The following is a 21757-nucleotide window of genomic DNA, read 5'->3' on the forward strand; positions in this document are numbered from 1 at the left end:
TTAATCTTGCACATCTTTACACCGCTGCAGTTATATTCTGGAAAGCACATGCAAAAGTGTGTATTTTTAAAAGTAAACAATTTACTCAAAGTTCTTGGAATGTTGTTCTTGGATTTTATTTTTTTTTTCTTTTTTCTTCCCTTTACATTGGAGCCAGACTTTTTTTTTTTTTTTTCACTCAGACAGACATCTTAAAAAGGTGTTTTATAGTTTCTGTGTTTTTTCAAGCGGTGCCAAGCATATGTCTTCTCTGTTCACTCTCAAAGTCATTTTGGTTGTTTGTATTGTTCTTCCCAGCTGGAGTGAGGTGGCAGAGACAAAGGCAGATGTGTCCCTGTTTGTTTTTGAAGTGTCAGAGTTAAGTCTTGCGTGTGTGTATGCGTGCGTGTGTGTGTTCTGCTTCTGTGTGACGATGCCTGTGTTTGGGTGTTTCATTTCCCCCCCACATGTGTTGTCTCTGTTTGTGGTCCACAGGTCCTCCGCTGCATTGTTCATCCGCCTCCTCCTCCCCTGTCGAGCAGCTCCCATACCCTCCCCCTTCCATTGCAGCCAATGAGAACCACGGGAGGTTGCTAGGTAACAGTGCGGCTCAGCCAGCCCAGGACTCTGACTCTGAGGATGAGTTTGGCCCCAATTCATTCTTAGTTAAAACTGGCTCAGGGAACCTGTATGCTCCTTCCGCTGCAACTGCTGATGGTGAGTTGGTTTTCACACTTACTGCTGCTTTCTGGAGGTCAGCCTGCCCCCTCTTTCCCCACACACACGCACACACACACACACTCCTGGATGTGTTGTGTTACAGGTCATGCAGATGGCTACGGGCAAGATAATGTCCTTCTTTTTTTTTTATTATTTTTTTTATTTAAGCACCTTAAGAGAGAGCTGAAACTTCGAGTCGATACGTAGCCTCAGGAAATGAGCAGAACTCTCTGAAGTGAGGTCGGCAAAGTTCACAGCAAAGCGATGGGCGATTTTGGTTGAGCAGGAAAGATTTGTCATTGATATTTCTGTTGGATGGTCTGGATAGAAAATAAGTGAGAAAAAGTTATAACATACTAGGTGGAAATGTTGGGCTCTTGTATCGTAACTCACATCTGTAACATCCTGCCTAGTTGTATAAAGCTTCGTGGACTCCCTGTGCGCTTGCTCATTAAAAAACATCAGCTGTTTTTTTTTTATATATGTTGAAATGCAGTCTCCTGCTGGTACTGTAACATTCATTCAGACTGACAGAATGACATTTCAGCTCAAAGTGCTAACACAGTGTTGACAGTTGACGGGAAAAAAAAAATCTGATTGTAAAGCTGTATGTTTACCAAGTAGGAAGCTGAAATGTCAGAAATGATGTCAGCAGTTAAGGTACTGATTTAAGTATGAGGAGGACGATTTTGAGCGTTCAGACATGATAACTTTTTAAAGGAGTAAAACTGTTTTTTGATGTATACTTCTTACTTCTTTTCTTGTTGCTATATTCTAAATTCATCAACAGATTGAGAGATTAGGAGAGTTATTGATGATGATTAAGAAGAACTTTACTCTCACTGATTTGATCTTCTCTTACAAAAAAAAAAGTATATCAAAAATTGCAGCGATGCACGGATCAGGCAGGTCTTTGGCTAATACCGATTCACGTTTGTCTTTAATGTCTGACATGGTAGTTGCAACTCTGAATACTTGCATATTTTCCCCTTAAGTTACTCAACACATTAAAGAACAAATATTTACAACTGAAAGTGTAGAAATTGCTAAATTATTCATTGAATATTATTAAAGCATATGTTGCTTTTCTCCATCAAACTCTTACAAATCTCAGAAAAGACGAATCAAAATAGTTTAAGCTTTTAGTCTTGATGCTTTCAAACTAAAGACTCCTTAAATTCAGAATATAACGGCCTGTACTGGGAGCCAGTCACGGGAAATTGATGATCGGTTTTGATCCCTGCTGGATTGTTTGATGCATCAATAAATGCTGATACTGGTAATGTATAGCACTTCTTCATATAATGTGGGATTCTGTCCATTTCTTGACAAGCTTTCAAAAGTAAAGATACACTTATTAGACTTAATTTTTATTTTTCGCTGAGGTCAGGCCTACCGATTCCAATGGATTCCAGTTTTTCTGCAGCACATCTTCAATAGAGGTTGCTGTTAAATACAACAAAAGAATAATAACAATATCAGCAGGGATGCTAATGCTGATGATATTACTAACGTATCATGCTAGATGTTAGTAATTTTTTAACATATCCATTTTGGTCCCATAAATAATTATGTTGATGTCAATAACCAAAAGTAGTTTTCATCTTTTTGCTGTTTGTGTGTGTGTGGGTGTGTGTGTGTGGGTGTGCACGTGTGTGCATGCGTTTGTGTGTGTTTGTGTCTGAGGTTGGCCATGTTATTATATTTGTTTGACATTAACAGTGATGCAGTGATGCAAACATATGGTGCGTGGACAAAGTTTGGCTTGCCAATGCTTTTTCTGTGGCCCTCCAGGCCTCTAAAGGCCACAGAAATGGAAGTTCAAGATAACAGTTGTGTGTCTAAATATTATATTAACAGTCAAATCAAATCAGTTTTTATTTGCATAGGTCAAGGGTCTGCAACCTCTGGCACCAGAGCCACAAGTGGGTCTTGGACCTTCCACAAAGACTCTTATAAATCAACTGTTTAAAAAAAATATATATATATATAATATATTATGACAAATTTCCTGATGTGCATATTTATATAAAAAATATTAAGTTGTGTTTTTTTTCAAGGTACTATAATATTTGTGGCTCTGAAGAAGTCTTATTTAGCTGGACTGAAGGCAATTATGGCTCTCAGGATTGTAAAGGTTGTAGACGCCTCGTATAGAGACGAATTACATCAATGTAAAAAAGATTTAAAATATTTATTCTTAAGAAGTGCAAATCAAATGTGGAAAAATTACAATGTTGTAACAGTTTAGTGGTTTTACCTTAACATTCTTCCACAACTGGCCCTTTGAGGGCATTCGTGGTCTACATGTGGCCCAAAATGAAAACGAGTTTAACAGCCCTGCTTTAGATGAATATGGAGGAAAATCTGATTTTTTTTCAACGCATGACCACGGAACGGCCAATTGCTCAGTTCATCTCCATGACTTTGGTCAAAATTGGAAACAGACACAGAGTCTACAAATCCGTAAAACAGTACTTGCACGTATAAAAAAAATTATCATAATATCACCTGTGTTTAAAGAAGCTAATTTCCCACAAGTCAGCATCTGAATTTAGATTGAAGTTCTTCAGCGTTTTAGCGTAGACGCCTTTGACCTGAAGTCGCTACCTCAGTCTTCCTAAAACAACATGAATGATTTAAGTCATTGATCAAGCTAACTAGCCGAAAGCTTTCATTATATGAAACTCCAAAGTGTCCTAACTGGCTGCTCAGGTCGGCAACGGAATGAGTTATTAATCCCACTGCAAATCTACCCGCTAATTCCTCTGCAGCAACACTGTGGTCACCCAGCAGTGGCACGATTGGCTGTAGGCAATATGGGTGGAGAGGGGGGGGGGGTAAGACCTTTACCATGGCAGAAGTTTCTCACAACAATGAATGTAATTTGCATGGATAGATCATTTAGTTTAGCCTTAGGCTGTCAGGAAGAGGAGCAAGGAGGAATTTCAGCAGCTCGAGTTGCTACCTCTGGTTGTCATTAGGGCTTTGAAAGACCCTTTTTGTAAGTGGCACTGTGCGCACATACTGCTGTGCTTTCTTAATCGAACCAATGCTACTGACCAAAAACAACAAGGACCTGCAAATTCTTAGTTTTTTACCAAAACGTTGCTTAAATCTCATCTTGTTTGTCACACCCCATAATGGGATGTTATGTTTCATTTTGAGACTCGACATTTTTGCTTATGAATAGTGCTCTCATTAAAATTTGGAGAAGAATAGCAAAGCATCTCCAAGTTTTGTTCAATTAATCCACACAACTTAGATAAGCTTCCTCTCTATCGTATTTCTCCCGCTGCATTTACAGCGCCTCATCCAAATATTTAGCAAGCTTGGTGACTTTGTTTATTCCATTCTGGGTATCTCTCATTTTTGATTAATAGGAAAAAAATGAGTCTTTCACTCCAGTGAACAGCATAACGTTCATTCCCCCTTTTTTTTTTTATTTTGTTGGGAAATAATATATGTAGCTAAATAACTCTATCAATCAGAGCTTGTTTCAGCAGAATGAAATGACTTGATTGGAAGTTGTTCAGTGTGACATTGCTACATGGAGCTAAATAAATCTAATATTCACAAGGTGACAAAAACGTAGTGAGAGGTGACAAAATGAGAGCGTGGTATTGCATGTGTTTGCCAGAATGATAATAAAAAGATTGCACATTCCTGGATTTTTATTTTTTTCTTTACAAAACATTTTTATTTTTGCTTTAGAAAATATTCCTGGATGTAATTGGGAATTAACCATGCATGTCAAGATTCCTTCAGAATTTACATGTGGCAGCAAAAAATATCTATTTGAAAACCACCAGGGCGAAAAAGGATGAAAATTTCAAATTGGGTCGGCTTGATATGCAAGTCATGCTTTGAAGAAATGTCATGTGAGCAAAAAAGAATAAAAAAAGATGTTTTTATTGTCAGTAAACAAGGCGAAAGAATACGTATGCCACTCTTTTCGCAGTGGAATCTTTCCACAGAAAAACAGGTGGTTTTTATCTTTTCCGATTACATTCGCCCAAGGTCGTCTTGGAGCCCAAATGCAGGACTTAAAATGTTCTGGCGGATTTTGAACAACTGAAAGCTCTCAGTGGCATATCATTATTCACATTAGTTAGCCTCCAAGGCTGCTGTGTGTTTTTTATTTATTTTCAGAGTGGGCTGAGGGAGAGTTGTGTTTTTTTTTTTATTATTATCATTTCTGGGAAGACTAAGCAGTAGTTCCTCTAAGGCTGATGAGGCTGCTCGCTGAAGCCTGCAGTCCTATTGTCAAGCATGTGTCTCTCCGTGGCCTTCGGCTTTCTCCGAGGGTCTTCTTCCTGGGGAGAATGCCAGTTAGAGGCCGCTGCCACGCTGGGCTGCAAGATCCCAGACACTGCAGCCTCCCCGCATTAGCATCTCTTAATGCGAAGCAGCATGGGGTCGGCCAGTATCGGCTTTCAGTGCGGTCGGACGCCCCGGTGAAAAGGGCCGGCACACCGAGCGGCTCGCAGCTGACCAAGCAGGAATGCTGTGCTGAGCAGAAGGCTCAGGGACGCAGTCGTGTGTGAATTCAAATGAGTCTTCATTTGAACTGCTTAATCATCCCCCCTGAGTCTGCAGAGACGGGGGAGAAACGTGGTTAAAAGAGGTCACACCAGAAAGTAATTTAGCCGCAGACACCACGAGGAATAGAACTATCTGAGGCTAAATAATAATTTCATGAGCAACACATGGCGCCCTGTTCTTTTTTTTTTTTTTTTTCCTCAACATTTTATGTACAGAGCCTTGCGAGAGTGTCAGTAACCCCTAAACCATTTCAAATTTACCCGATAACAATAAGGTTTTATTCCTCTTTGTGAAATATACCCAACTCAGTCAGATTGAATGAAGAGTATTTGTCAGCTTCAAGTACTGCTGTAGATTCTCACTCAGATTTAAGTCAGGGTTGTTCAAACACATCAACGCTTTGATGTAAACCATTTTGCTACAGCTCCGGCTGTGTGTTTACGGTCGTTTTACTCCTAGAATGTGAGCCTACACCCCTTTCTTAAATCTTTTGCAACCCCCTTTTTTCCATGATTACACTGTATTTAGCTCCATCCATCTTACCATCAGCTCTAACCAGCTTCCATGACCCACTGAAAGAGCATTCCCACAATATTATGCTGCTGCCTTCATGTTTCCTGAAATGTACTCATGTTCATATTGGGCTGTTTTTTATTGTCACACAGCATTTTTAATGTAGGTCAAAAATGTCAAATTTTGGTTTTCTTGACCTTCTGCCATAAAGGTCAGATTTGTGACGTGTATGATCGTCTACCTTTTTCCTACTGAAGAAAAGCCTCCACACAGCACAATGCTGCTACCACAGTGTCTTGTTTTGGGATGCCATTTTCAGGCACTGGAACCTGAAAAGTTTGTTTTCTAACCCTGAAGCACTAAACGTTTGTTCTGCTTACACCTAAGTGCTGCAGCAGCATGGTATTTAGCAGAATACCACTGAACTCAAGCATATTGCTACCCACCATGCATTGATGACGAGCATTGCAGACCACGCGTTACACCACTGTTGCCAACTTAGCAACTTTGATAAAATATGTAGTGACTTCTCAGACCAAAATCGGAATCAGCAGGTCAGGCTTGTTAAAGAAAAATTGCAATTGATACATGCCTCAATTTTTTTCCTCTTTACAAATGTCATTTCTTTTGGAGTCATTCCGTCATTCAAAACTGGAGAAAATCTCCTGAAGTTGGTGGTTATTAAATGACAAAGTGTGAAAAGTTCCAAGGTTCCCAACACTTTTGCAACCCACTGCAAGTTATCAGTAAAGTGAAGTCAACAGGCAATTTGTCCGATCATATTCAGGCCACCGTTTGTCAGCTCACAGTAACCCGTTCAGGATACCTACATATCTTCTTTCCACTGACGTAAATTTAGATGCATCACCTTCATTGTATGATAATTGCAGACCATCTGTGCCTTCTAACAAAATCTCCAGGCTCTTGATGGATTTGTAGCAGAGTGACATACAGAACAGAGCATACATAACCACTTGTCTTGTTCTTGCTAAGGCAGCTCAAAGAATGACAGAAAATCCATTAGATCTAAGGAAGGCCGAGTGAAACATATGCCAGCTCCGGTCTTAATGGATTTAGGTCGAAAACTGTGGCAGGCCCTTTTATAATAGTTTTTATAAATTGGTGTTCTTTGTGCAACCTGGCGGCAGCTTGCTTTACTTCTTTAAAAAACAACACATCTGTCTTCCTCTGGTTGGTAATAAAAATCAAGCTTTATTTGCATTCTACGAACTTGTTTTTCCCTAAGGGAGACCCGGTGAAGAGCCGAGAAGTGTGTTGTTTGTGGTACCTGTTACCTCTCAAATGGTTCTTTGGAAGACAGCTGGAATTCCCTCATGCCTCTTCCTCTCAGATTTTTTTTAATGGTGTAGGAAACAGCAGGGCTTGGAGAGGGATCCGGCTCCACGGAGCCACTACGTTGTGCTGCTTCACTGCGTTTGTGACAAATTCTATTTGTATTTTTATAGACAATCCTTACTCAACTGGAAATTTTGCTCTTGTGATTAGCCATCGGGGATGATCTGCTGATTTATATTGGTGCTGGATGACTTTTGATTAATTCTCCATCAAATGACTTGCACCTCAGTGGGCTGAGTGGATGTTTAGGGCATATCCTATCACTTTATGTCATCAGATGTGGCCGTCAGTGTTGTGGATGCTATTCACCTTCATTGTTCACGAATATGCTTTTCCCTAGACGGTACAGAGAATGTCAAATAAAGTTAAGAATTCAGACTAAATGAAGCAAAAATAAACTTTTCCTGGCAAGATTTTCTGTCATTCCCAATTAATGTAGGTATTTATCATGTGTTGAGTTTGAAATACATTATATATGACGAGTATTTTGCAAAGATATTTCTAGTCTTGGTATTTGCAGTTATCAGGCGCACGCATCAAACTAAATGTGTAACGATTGAAAGAGCATGCAGCAGTGCATGCAGCTTTTTGATCTGCTCTGTATATTGATTGGTGTTTATGTTATTGTTGATTACTCCTGCTGTGGAAATTAAAGCAGTTGTGTCCCTACAAAATCTTACATCTGGAAGACGGGCGTCTGATTAAATTTGAACCTTTTTAACAAAAGGCTGATTTACTCCTGGATTACAGTGCATGTAACCATTTCCACCTAGTATATTGATGATTTTAGTCCCATATAATTTTGTTCCAACTACATCATCGATTGTCTGCAAAAACAAACAAACAAAAAAAAAAACAAAGATATAGTTCAGGAAAGAAAACATCTATTTGTTTTTTTTAATTAACTGCTAAAACAAAATTATAACACAAATGCTAGTTTTTAGTAATTCTAATTCAGCCTTGTCAAATGTCCAATTTGGACCATGTTCTGGGTGTTTGAATTGTATTCACTGCATTCAACATCAACCTTTTAGAAGGAAAATTTGGCAGGACAAAACAGCACTGGCAGAGCAAAGGGTGTTTGTATACAAATGTGAACTACCTCTTGAATTTGGCATTTTAATATCAAAAGATGTTTACACATTTCAGTAATTTACAACTGAGTCTAATTCACCGCTAAAATATTCAGATTAATACAAAACCATTAGATACATTCAGCAGGAGGTTTCATACTAGCCAAACAACAACTTGTTTCCCATGCAAATGGACATTTCTGCATCAGGTGAACTATTCTAAAATATTTTGGAATATATCGGTACTAATTTTATTTATACTACAAAATCTGTACTTCGCTTAGTTGGGCTTTTGCTCACTGACTGGACATCTTTGTGTGAGCAATTATAACAACTTACAAGGAGAGCGATATTCCTGTTGTTTCTTGGTGTGGGGGATGAGTTTTTAGCTAATGAAGTGGATTTCCCTTAATTACTTGTCTCAGAAAGCATCGGGAGGCCTTAACCGGTGCATGCATCTGTTAGGAAGAAAAATGAAACCCCCACATTCCCCACACTGAATGGATATCATCAGGCCTCTGCTTTGAATGCGATGTGAATGTTTTTGGCCATTGTACCAAAGTCTCTATTCTCTGTCTCTCTGATAACAAATGAATCTCCTTTTCTTGGCAATTTTGTTGTGCAAAGCAGGTCAATAGAAAACCATTAATTTTTTTTTCTCTCCTATTCCTTGGATAGTAGTGAATAATTGTTGCTGAATCGCCACATCTGCGCTGGTCATGCTGCCCCGTGCTTTATACCACAAACACTGTTATTTCTCATTCCTTTTTCTTTTCTTTTCTTTTTTAAAAAAATATTTTTAGTGCTACAGGTCTAACATGTACTTACCTGACTGTGGGAAAAATGTGCATTGCAGGGCAACGACATGTTTGCACACCATCAGACAGTCGATCTCAATCACAAGGAGTCTCTGAGGTTGTTTTTATCATGTTATAAGTTGTTCATTATCATTGTGGAACAGCTTCTAATTTTCAACAAACTGTTTAATGTAAACTGTACGAGTCAATGTGTCTTCAGTTGCTACATACTTATTCTAAGTTGTTGTGCACAGATAGCTTTCTCAAATAGGTTTGAAGGGCTAAGCAACCAAGCCTTAATGCACTAACAAATGTGCATTTGTTTAATTTTTAATTTTTTTAAATTTATTTAAACTTTAGTTCACCAGGATCCCGTTGAGATTAAACATCTCTTTTGCAGTACAGTGCTGGTCAAGACTGGCAGCAGCACACAGTTACTACAGAACATTTGCAGCGAAAACTGACAAATTTAACACCGTCAAATAAATTAACTAAAATATTCCTCAGTGGAAACATTTACAGACAGATTATTCTTTCTCAAAATCAATAGGAATGGCTGTAAGAATATTTAGTGACAACATCACCTTTAGCTTCTGTAACTGGCTCCAAGCAGTGCACAGGATGGATGCAGGGATGTAAACCATGCCACTGGACTTTAGAGCAGTATTCTCTGGAGTGATGAATCATGCCTCTGTCTGGAAATTTAATGGACAAGTCTGGCTGTAGCAGTTGCCAGGGGAATGATACTTGCATGACTGCATTGTGTCAACTGTGATTTTTTTTTTTTTGCAAAAGGGATTATGGTATGGGGCTTTTCTTTGGGAGTTAGGCTCACCCTCTTAGTTGCAGTAAATGTGACTTCTAATCCTGTAGCGTGCCGAGACGTTTTGGACAATTTCATGCTCCCAACTTTATGGGAACAGTTCGGGAATCCCACCTTTCTGTTCCAGCATGACTCTGCACCGGTGCACAAGGCTAGCTCAGTGGACGATATGGAAAACTTTGACTGGGCTGCACAAAACACTGACAGCCAGACTATAGTGCCCAACATCAGTGTCTGACCTCATAAATATTTTGCCCGAAAAGTCTTCTGAAATTCCTTACAAAATCCCCCTAAACCTTGTAGACTATAAAGAGTTGAAGCTGTGGAAGCTGCACAAAGTGTATCGTTGACAGATATGCAAGCCTAATGTGTGTAAAAGAAACTGACCTAACACCTTTGGCAATAGTCTGTCCATTTAAGTGTAATCATGTAGACATATTTTCTCAACATTTTATAAGTAGAATTTAGAAAATTTAATATAAATTGTAGGTTGTCAAACCTACAATTTGACAACCTACAACTGAACAGACTAAACAGTCTGTTCAGTTGAACAGTCTGTTCAATCTGAACGGACTGTTCAGTTTGAATCATCCTGCGGTAGACGGCACCATTTCAAACCTGGAGAAGTCGATTACAAAACAACCACAACTGCAAATGGATGAAATGACAAGCACCCCAAATGAGCATGTATGGTGTGTCACAATAGAAAGAAGAACTACATTTAACTAGGAAACAAAGGATAACGTCCAACCGAACCAGATTCAAGCTGGGTGGTTATTTTCCTCAAAGCAATGGAGCATAGTGGAAATGGACACAAACAAAACAAAAAGAAAAAACAAGAAAAAGTTCTGTGGAAAGTGAATTGTTTCATATAGCAATATTATCAATTGTTTTAAAAATGAATAGTAAAACAAACAAAAAAGAGAGAAAGATGAATATCTTCCTGGAGATAAATTTGCAACATTAATGCCAAAGGGTAAGTTCATTGCCTCTAACATCAGCATACTTTAAGTTGCTTGGAAAAGAAGAAAAAATAAGCTTACACAAAGAGAAGCTGTCTGTCTCCCAAACAAAAGCTGAGAAACTCTTTAAAAATAATGTTGCATTAATCATAAATATCACTATATTCATAAAAACTATGAATAATGGAGACACTGTATTGCTATTTTATAAGTCACTTAAAATAAGTGTAATTTTCCTGGCATGTTTATGTCAGGAAAATTACATAAATGTTGTATATACTGTATATTTGCACACTGTATATGTGCATTTGCACACTGTGCAAATATACAGCACAGTGTTTACATTTACACTAATCCAGATAGATTTACGAAAGCATCCAAAGCCCTGAGAATTAAATTGCATGTTTAGTGTAGAGATCTGCAGGTATTTACATTTGATGGTACATGGCAAATGTACAATCTATAATTATTGAGAACATGGCTCCAGGAAAAGAAGGTGCTGCAGAGATGAATTAGCTGTTGCTCTGCAATCGCTCGATGGTCACGCTCCAGGATGTAAAATGTTTGTTTTGGTTTGCAGTAGATGCCTTCTGGAGCAGGGATTCATTTGTCCTTTAGATATATTTTGCTGTGTATCTGTGCCATATCTGTATCAAATTAGCATAACCGTATGAATGGCTTCTGGGATCAGGTACGTAACTGAGCTGGAGGGAGGTCATCAAAAACTGTGTGGTTTTACCTCACACTGTGATACTTCTAAGTGCCTCAACTGCTGGAAGGAATAAATCATGTCTCCAAAGACAAAACATATGTCTTTAAACATAAGAAATGATCTAAAACTAAATCTAAATGCAGTGGTAAACTACAAAAAAGTTTGTTGCGTTAACCCTAAACCAGTAATCACAAACATTAGTTCTGCTAACATAATGCACTACACCTACAAGGGATTTAGAGAAAGCTAATGCTAAAGTGCTAATGTCAATTAAAATGATATCTCCCCTTGAAAGACTACAATCCCCAAGCACCAATTTAATAAATTAAATGTTAATTAAATTTTAACATTATCATTTACATGTTCTTATAATGTCCTTAGATATTGTATTCATGTTTATATCTTTTTTTTTTACTATTTATTCTTTATATTGTTCATGTATGTTTCTTCCTGAAAATAAAGTTTTTGAACTGCTCTGTAAAAAATTTCACCCCCTTCAAAGTAAGAGCATGAATATAAGCGTCTAAATACTTGGAGAATTTTTATCAATTGATAACCAACATTTCTACGCAGATGTGAAACTTTATTCAACTGAAGATTTACAAGGCACCAAGGTAAATTAGTGTTTTTGAATTTATCTGAGAAAATACATTTAGGCTAAGCTAAGTTTGCAACAAAAGCTAAACGAAAAATGTGTTGCGTCATTAGTTGATTAGCACTCACCATCGCCTAAATTTAAAAATTACCGTTTGATTTTAAATATTTGGAAGAAACCTAGTAAGCCGTTTAAATGTTGCTTATTAGGCTGGAAAACAGAATTTAACTCGGTATATTTTAGCTTTCTTGCTGCTTTATTAGCATTCTGCCTGCTAGCACAAATGGCTATGTTCCCCATTTTGAACAACTGATGAAGCTTGACGCAAGCATGTTGTTGGTGCAGGTTTATCAGTCTTACATGATTGACATGTTAATATGGGCGCTTTAAGTTCTTGACCCTGAAAAAAAAATCTGATGGGAGTCGAAACTTGTTGACTGACATGAGTCGGTATTGCTTTAATGAAGGGGTTGATTATAGGAAATAAGCCCGCTCGGTGTCTGCATTCTGCTCTCTGCGCTGTAAATTGGCAATTTAGTGCTGAGGATATCTGTGAAATAAAGGCTCAACGCTACGAAGAAAAGCCTTTCTGTGTAAAGCCAGCAGTTCATTGATTGATGAATGGCTTAGAAAACGTGGAAATAAATGGCTACAGAGTGCAAAAAGACATCAGTCCTCTATCTTGTGGAGAGCAGAGCATCAAAGAGTGAGAATGGGACCAGAGACTACTATCTCTTCTTCTAGGCAGTTTGGCATTTCCAGCCAGTTTCTCAGGGAAGATCTGATTACTGCCATACAGCTGAAACAATTTCATATCTTAAATCTGCTAATGAGTTGTGTGAAACATGCATTATTAGTTGAAAAAAAAAAAAAACATGCTCCAACAATCTTCACTAGTCTAAATGAGTGTCCTAAAAAGCTGTGAGACTTTGTCAACTTCAGGAAGAGACCAGCTCATTTGTTTAAACAAGCCAGTCCGTGTCTGTTCGGAGTAAACTTACACCGGTCTCAGTGGGAGGCAGAGAGCACACAGTGGTGGAGATCAGTTGGAAGAAATAATGAGCAGCAGAGATTTTTTTTCCTTTCTTTTTGAAGCGTGTTTCATGTGAGGTCTTTGTAGCTTGTCATTAAAAGGGATTTGTAAGTTTCTGTGTTAATTTGTTAGTGAAACTGCTGGTGTGAAAATGTCTGCCAGGGTGCTACAGCAGGAAAGTTCAAACTTTAGTTTTAATGGTGTTTATTAGTTGATTATGCTGAATATACACTGTAGACAGCAAACGCGTTCTCGCCCAGTTATGTCAGCCAACACGCTGACATAACCATTTCTTTTTTTTTGATATTGAGTAAACTGACAAGTTAATATGTACAATCCAATTATATATACAGTTGATACACTGTTTAATTTAATTAATTTAGGGGAATCGGTATAAAGGGGATGGGAACTTTTGTTATTTGTGTTGTTTTTCTATTGGTCTGATCACATAAAATCCTAACTTAACACAATGCAGCAAAAATGTAAACTGGCTAAAGTAAAGGTATAAGTTCCTTTGCAGGACGCTGTCAAGCCTATTAGGAGGTTTTGTTTTAGTCCAAAACCAATATGAAAGTCAGAAATTTACTTTTCTTTTTTTGTGGCAAATTTTGCCACAAAATATAAATTTATTCTCTACTTAAAATCAAAATGGTCCTTCCATGACTGTCTTGCTAAAGTTCCCAATTTGTCACTTGTCTTCTCACAGCCTTCTTAATATTATGCTTAATTGATCTTGTTTCTTCTCCTACTTTAGTTGCCTTCTAGGGTGCATTCACATGAGACCTGCTTAATCAAACTGCAGTTTGTTTGCCTTGAAAAAGTAGAGTTTGATTAAGGTGGACTAAACAGGGCTGGTGTGAATGCACCCTGAAAGTGTTTTATATATATATATCGCTTTTTTACAGTGGAAACTGTTTTTGGATGTCCAATATAAAAACTATTTAATTTTCTTATGTTTATGACCTGCAGATTTTTTTCTACTCAGACAAATCAAAAGCCTTAAAAATAACTCTTTATAAAAATACAAATTTTCACTTGCACTAATGAAATATCACCTGCTTTAGTGCTTATGACTTTTAGCATTTATCATTGGAAAAGAAAACATACCTTGTCTACATTTTACAGGAGGAGGGAATTGAATTTCTGCAATTTTCTGTGAAAATGTTTAAAAGGTAACTCCAAAAGTTTTTTTATTTTTTTATTTGTAAAAACGAAGCTTAAACTCAAATACTCTTTCAGAAGCTGCGAACCTGAATAGATCAGTCGTATTTTAGCTCTGCTGGGAAACAAATTGTGAGTCAGTCTTTGATGGTAACCTCAAAGGTAGAAAGGACTAAAAAGTTCCTCAAAGTGATTATTTGACGACTGGATTTCTTTTTCTTCAGGTAAATGGTTTCTTTTTCATGTTTTATTTATTTCCTGGTTTTTTTTCTCCCGCTCTCTTTTCAGACGGAGTCTTTCAAAATCACTCTCGGCTGCGGACGCCTCCGCTGCCCCTCTCCCATTCTCACTCGCCCAATCATCAGCACCATGCAGCCTCTATTAACTCGTTAAACAGGAGCAACTACACTCCGCGGAGCAACGCCAGTCCAGCGCCCACAGACAGCTCCGCTCCCCCCGAGGGTCCCGCCAGCGGTCAAGACTCCAGCAGCGTTCAGGACAACTGGCTCCTCAACAGCAACATCCCGCTGGAAACGAGGTACCGTGCCACTCGTCTCCCTAACAATGTGCGAGGCAGACATGTTGGCATCTTTAGGAATGAGCTCAAGCTTCTGCCATCGAAGTCAGCTTTTTGTGTTGTCAGCTCTATATTATGTTACCGCAGAGCTAACAAGGAGCAGAGCAAGAAAATGAAAACTGCTTGGAACCAAAACGCCTAACTTTTTTTGAAGAACACGATTTTTGTGGAAAACAAGAGAAAAGTGTTGCTTTTGGTTGCTTGTCAAATATTAGCAGATTTCCAGCCAAATCTAGTTTGACTAATAATAATAATGTTAGAAAAATGCTAAATGCCACCCAGGCTCTAGTGTGCATGCTTCCTCGCTCCTCTCCTTCAGTCCTGGTGTCTATTTATTTTATATTAATCAACTCTTTGTTCTCTAGCACATTCTCAATAAGAAGGCTCTTGTGTGAAGTAGATTTGTCGAGTATTATTGGAACTAAGAGAATGTCTGTTGGCCTTTCCTTGACTGGTATTGTCAAGAATTTCAAGGCAAAATTATTTCCTTTGCTCTAATAATCTCTCTTTTTTTTCACGGTGGCATAATTTTCACGAAGAAAAGCTCAATCATGACTGTAGCCAGGTTACCAACTGAGAAAATTTCTTCAATAAGCCTCAAATTGTGGGAGATTTTCTCCTCATTTTGTAGATTTGATGGTTAAAATTGAGTCAGAGCATTTCAACTCTAACATTAGGGCTGCAATTTTACCCACCACAGTAGTGACTAAACGGTTTTTGTTCATTTGTACTCATTTATTCTTTTTATATTTTAGAAAACTAGAGATCAATGCCCTGTGAATAAAAAGCAAGCTGAGTGTACACTTCTGACAGGTAGTCTCTTCTAAAATATTTTTTTTTTCTTCATTTTTTACCCTCAATATAAGTGTCACAGAGCAGTAATTGATTCCCATTTTGTCAAAGCTGTATTCGAAGCACTATTGTTCCAACAGATTTGAGTTTAGCTAGTAAAGTTAAATTCAATAACTCTGATAAACCCTTTTTCTAAGCCAGTTTTCTTCCTCCTGCTGTTCTCACCATGACAAATTTCTCCTTTGAATTTTGAGTTCAAAAAGCTTCTGAGCAAAGAAAGCCAGTTTTGCACAAATGGCAGCTTTGTGTTGACATGTAACTGGCAGCAGCATTGCCATTTAGATTTATAAACAGTATCTAAAAAATAGGTTTATAGATTTTTCTTTCTATCAGTTTAAAAATAGCCGATTTTTATTTCTGTGGGAAAATGCATGACAAAGTGGTCTGAAAAGCATTTATGACACCCAGCAACAATATTGTTTTTATATTAATGTGATTTAACCTGATTTGTGATGCATATCCTTGAAATTGTACTAAAAAAATTGCAGCAAAATTTAAAAATGGTGGCTTCTGGAATTGGTTAGCCAGAAGTCCATGATGTTTTTTAGCAGATCTGCAGTAAATGATATGTCCCTTTTAGGCAAATATAACATAATATTGACATCTTAAATTTCCAATTAACACAGTTAACATGGTTTGCATCACTAAATCAGCTGTTGCAGTGTATTCGCAAGAGTTATGAACCTTACATTAACTAAGAAATATCTAAATATTTCCTAATTTTCCTAAATCTGCCATGTTCCATCATAGAGTAGTTTAAAGTGTAAAAAAAGTAACAGTAAAATATTTATTTTGAAAGTCTTCCTCTCTGTGACAATTACTTTATCCGATTAACCATCAAAATAATCAGCATGAAAAATACATCTGCTTTTAAACTTAAATTTATGGAAAGAGTATCTGGTTGAATAGATGATCTTTCAAATATGAAGACATTTTTGGGTCAGACCTATAGAACTGAGACAATTTGGCAAAATGGCAACACTGGTAAACATTTCCAATGTTCCACCTTGTGTCCTCCATCCATTTTTAGAAACTACTCCTTAAAAAACATTATTCAAATTAGCATTTTATTTTGATGGGAAAACTACTAATAGCTCATTTTTCCACAATTGTAAATAAAACAGTCATGAAGAGACTTGTTGTCTCGTCCCTCGGCTGTTGTGAGACGGTTCATTCAACAGGAAAATGAGAATCAGTTTCAGCTGGTGGGGCAGTATAAAGTATAAGGAATGATTACACATCATCCAGCTCCAGTTAATGCTGCACAGGTATTCCCTGTGGAGCCAAAGACAGATGGTGAGGAGAGAAAATAGTTCTGCTGAAACCACGGAGTTTTATAACCCATAGCATTAAAGAAAGATACAATTTCAAAGTAATGCTACTAAAATCATATCCTAAAAGATCCTGTAGGATTAAATTCTACTTTTTTCTCATTTAATGCCATATCATTACCTCTCTCTTACATCTCTTAAATTAAATCTACTGATGCAAAAGGCATCAATAGGTCTCAGCTATATGAGAGACAGTGGTAGTTGCTTGACTCTCTTGACTTTTGCCGCTTCTGCCAAGCATCCTTCCGTCATTTGCTTCATTGAACTTTGCATTCATCGTCAGAGCTGAAGCTGAGGAGAGTCCAGCGCTGAGCTCTACAGGGCATGCATCAAAATCCAGCCTTTTCTCTTGGACCACTGAACGTGTTCAGCCCTCCCATTGCATGTGGACGGTTCATTTCTCCATTGCATTGGAGGAGTACTTCCTTATGGAACGTAGCTCTCAACATGGGGAGAAGGGAGACGCAAGCCTCTAGATGCATTACAGAAGAACTGCAAATGTGTTATTTGTAGTGCTACAGCAGTTGAGCGATAAAGTGTTGTAATTTTTCTGCTAATCAGCAGAGGCGCACCGATCAGAGATTCTGTTGCTGATTTTTGATTGCAAATTTTGTGAAGCTCTGACCCATTGATACCAATTTAAACTGATTCTGACTTATTTTTGATGACTTTAGATGTATAACTACTTTTGTCTACTTCCTGCATTCTCTGAAATGTATGTGTCTTAAAGCTGGTTTATCTCTGCAATAGCTGTAGGACCACAGGGAGAAGATATGGCACCGATTATATGCCATATTTTACTGCAGGGACATAGTTACAGTTTAAACAATTATGTAAAAAGCAATTTTTTTCTTTAAAAAAAATGTTTTTGTTAACTTGTACAAAAACATTTTGTTTTCGTACAAAAAAAAAGTTATCACAGTGTATCCCAATCAAACTGATTGGGATACACTGACTATCCCAATCAGTGTAATATGCTCTGAAATATTTTTTGTTTTCAACTTTTACTTCAAAAAACCCTGCAATTTGACAGCTTTATATAGACTTTCTATCTCGACTGTATATTTAAAGAGAAAAAACACTATTATGCTCTAACTTTTTGATTTATGGATTGATTTATTGTAACCATATGGGAAGCTGAAGCGATCTTTCTGATCTAAACATTCATTAATAATTTATATTAGAATCAAAAACCAGATCAGACAAACAATATTAATTGTTTCTTTAGCAGTCTAAAGAAAATGCCTCCGGAGAAGGAGCTTATTACTTTTGTTTGCTTCTAATTTTTTTTTAAGACCTCATAGGCACTACAAGCAGCCAACTGCTCTTCACTGTGTAACAGCTTCCACATTGAAGAATGCTTTTGTAAGCTGATTAGGCACATTCAAGAAAGGCAAATGATCTCTCGGTGCATCTCTAATGATTAGTTTTTTATTCTACTTAAAATTAATACTAAACTGTCTAAAGCTAACTTTTCATATGTACAGTAAGTGATGCATTTTTGTCTTTCAACCACAACCTTAAAGGAGCCAGAATACTCTAATGTTTATCAGAGAAGAGCAAGACGCTTGCAGAGAAGGACAGGGCTCAAACAAAACAAGGTATGGAAGCGTACAAATGAGAGCAGCGAGAGTTAGATGTCATTTGTCCCACTCTTCTTTAGAAGTAGTTCCATAAGGGCCTTGGTTTCTTTGTCCCCACGCCATCCGTTGTGACGCTCTTTCTTTACCTGTTGATTGATATCGCCTGGTGATCACATTCTTGTACTGGCATTTTCATGTTTTTTATTGCATGCATGTCTCACACTAGCTTCATATCCATCTTTCCACCTGTGTGTAGAAATATAGCAAAGCAGGCATTCCTTGAGACTTTGCAGGACAACTTGATTGAGATGGACATTCTGGCATCAGCACGCCACGATGCCTCGTACAACGACGGGTATGTTGCATGTTTGCTCTGTGGCTCAGAATCTGCTTTGCCATGAAAACAATGAATGCCTGTGCTATTTTTCCATCAAACATCCCCCGTTTGGAAACACTGTCAATCACTTTTGTGCGTCTCCTGCAGTGCTAGAATGGGTGTGTTTGTGTCTTCAGCTTTGATGCAACTCGCCTAATTTGCATCAAGTCACATTGTTGGGTTGTGCTGTTCTTTTAGTAATGTCAAACATGGCCGCTTTATGAAACTTCAACTGCTAAAATACGGTGCTCAAGCTATTTGTCTTTGAGATTTACAAATAAAGTATGGTCTCTTTGACTTTCCACATCACACATTGTAAGATGACATTCAATCACACTCATGTCACTGTCGCTCGGGAGCGTCTTGTAAACTTGTCACTGAAATGGCCTTGACAATAGTGCTGCTGTCACTGACTCTCTGATGGGCTGATCATACGGCACTTGGACACGGAGAGCTACACATGTTTTCCTGAGATAGTCAACCATGCTCTTCAAGGGCGAATAAATCTGCTTTTTACCATTCTGCAGCTTTATGTGCTTTATCTCCCCTCTGGACAGCCTTGACAACCCCACGCTTTACCTGAAGTCACACTTCCTTGAATGCGGTCACTAGTTGTGAAAATTACACTGCTTTGCAGAAGTGTTCTCACTTTTTGAACTTTTTCCCTTCCTGTCACAATATAGCCACAAACCTCAATATAGTTTATTGGAATTGTATGTAATAGACCAACAAACAAAATTTACTCTCTCATTCCCCTTGACTTATTACATTGTAGAGCTGCCTTCTTTTACGGTTATAGGCTTTTACTGTATGTCTCTTAAAATTTTGCAAATCTAGAGATAAAGGCAGACTGAACAAAATCATTTCCAAAAAAATATGTTACCACTCAGTGGTGGGGACTGCTAACTAAAAAAAGTGTGTTGCGCTAATCCTAAAGCACCAATCATAAAAAAAAGTTTCATTGATTTTAAAGCACTACACCTGCACAGTAATTAGCAGAAGCTAAAGGGCTAACACTCTAACTTCAATTCAAATTATATCTATCCTAGAAAGTCTACAATAACTGAACATCAATTTAATTTTGTTTTTGTATGAAATAAAGCTATTGAGGGAAAAACAAGGAAACAAAACTGCTGTGAATGCTGTCTTCACCCTCTACAAAATAAAAACATGAAAATAAACATCTAACATCTTGAAGAACGCTTAACAGTTGATGGCCAAAACTTCAACAGACTTAGAACTTTATTCAACGGAAAGTTTACGAAAAACACGTAAACTTTATCTGGAAGACTTAATTTAGGGGAAGTCAAATGCACCAAATATTTTCAAAAGTTGGCTAAATTGCTAAACAAAAATTAGCTCTGCTATTAGTGGATTAGCGGTTGTGTGCTCACCACTGTGGCTTACTATGGGGGCAAAATGTATTATTAACATTTAAGAACTACTTTTTGCCCAATTACATCTACAAGTCTTTTGGTGATGTCTCTACCAAAATGGAAAATTTAAATCTCCACAGCTTTTATGATTTACATGGGCAAAGGGCATGGCGTGATCATGGTTGAGCACAGTATTAGTTTCCATGACACACAGCAGTTTAAATGTAGGTTAAGCTGGTCCTAGAGTGATCAGAGCAACTTCTTTCATAGCTGCCCTTGATTGGCTTGTGGCAAACCGCATATGAAACTTAAATGGTTTTCTTTCAGCAGTGGCTTTCTTCTTGCCACTCTGAAATTCCAGCTTTTAGATGCGCAAAGCAGGTTAAGCTGTATTTGCAGCAACAGGTGGTCGTGCAAACTATTAATCTGGTGAGGAGCGTTATATAAATTCTCAGCATGCTTCTCAGATCTGATTATGTACTACAATATGTTGGCAATATCACACAAAATCCCAGTAAAAACACTGACGTTTGTGGTGGTAACGTGACAGAATGTGGGAAGGTTGGTTAAATACTTTTGCAAGACACTGTATATACTAACACACATTTCTTGATTTTAATAATCCATTATGTCTTTACATCCTCACTTGGAAATAAAATGACGGAAATGAAAGATTTACTTGAATTTGAAGGCATCCTTGGGTATCGCTTTCTGTCAGAGTAACATACAAAATGTGTTTTTCTCAGGCATTTCCTGTTCAAACCAGGTGGAACATCACCAATGTATTGCACAACTTCACCGGGGTACCCTCTGACCTCCAGCACGGTGTACTCGCCACCCCCACGCCCTTTACCTCGAAACACCTTCTCTCGACCTGCCTTCAGCTTGAAGAAGCCCTACAAGCACTGCAACTGGAAATGTGCTGCTCTCAGTGCCATCCTCATCTCAGTGACGCTGCTGCTGCTGTTAGCCTACTTCGTTGGTGAGTAGCGTGTGTGTGTGTCCTCACCGATGCGCGCCCCCCCCAGACTCCAACCCTTCACTCGCACGCAGACACAGGATGAGTCCGTTCTCTGCTGTATTTCTTTCATCATCCGTTTTAATGGTGTTTAGTCTCCGCCCGGAGCTCTACAAACACAGTTATATGGAGGCTTATAGATTGAGTCCTTACTCACACAAGTCGACAGAAAAAAAAAAACATTATCATTCATAGATTTGGTCGGTTGAATCTGCAGATGGGCAACCGGGCGTCTCGGTCTCATGAATAGGCCGGGTAGGAAATAGATTAAAAAGACATCAGCCATCACTCGAGAGACAGGGGCTGCGAGTTTAGAATATTCATCTTGCAGGGTGTGATTGACCAGCTCTCTCAGGGTCCCAGCTGGATTAGAGG

General features: G+C 38.1%; 1 protein-coding gene across 15 annotated transcripts in view; it reads left to right on the forward strand.

Moving 5' to 3' along the window:
• Window positions 1–21757, forward strand: part of tenm4 (teneurin transmembrane protein 4) — a 210990-nt gene that overhangs the window by 82008 nt on the left and 107225 nt on the right. For 7 of the 15 annotated variants that reach the window (XM_008426387.3, XM_008426390.3, XM_008426389.3 and 4 more), the window contains 5 exons: window positions 475–696; window positions 14558–14807; window positions 18556–18630; window positions 18869–18967; window positions 21111–21346. In XM_008426387.3, coding sequence (XP_008424609.1) covers window positions 475–696; window positions 14558–14807; window positions 18556–18630; window positions 18869–18967; window positions 21111–21346 — 882 coding nt within the window. The remainder of the gene's footprint in view (window positions 1–474; window positions 697–14557; window positions 14808–18555; window positions 18631–18868; window positions 18968–21110; window positions 21347–21757) is intronic. The other 8 variants (XM_017308253.2, XM_081614949.1, XM_017308254.2 and 5 more) reach the window with 5 other exon arrangements.

This window comes from Poecilia reticulata, chromosome 13 (genome assembly GCF_904066995.2).
Source record: "Poecilia reticulata chromosome 13, P_reticulata-male-v2, whole genome shotgun sequence".
Taxonomy (NCBI): domain Eukaryota; kingdom Metazoa; phylum Chordata; class Actinopteri; order Cyprinodontiformes; family Poeciliidae; genus Poecilia; species Poecilia reticulata.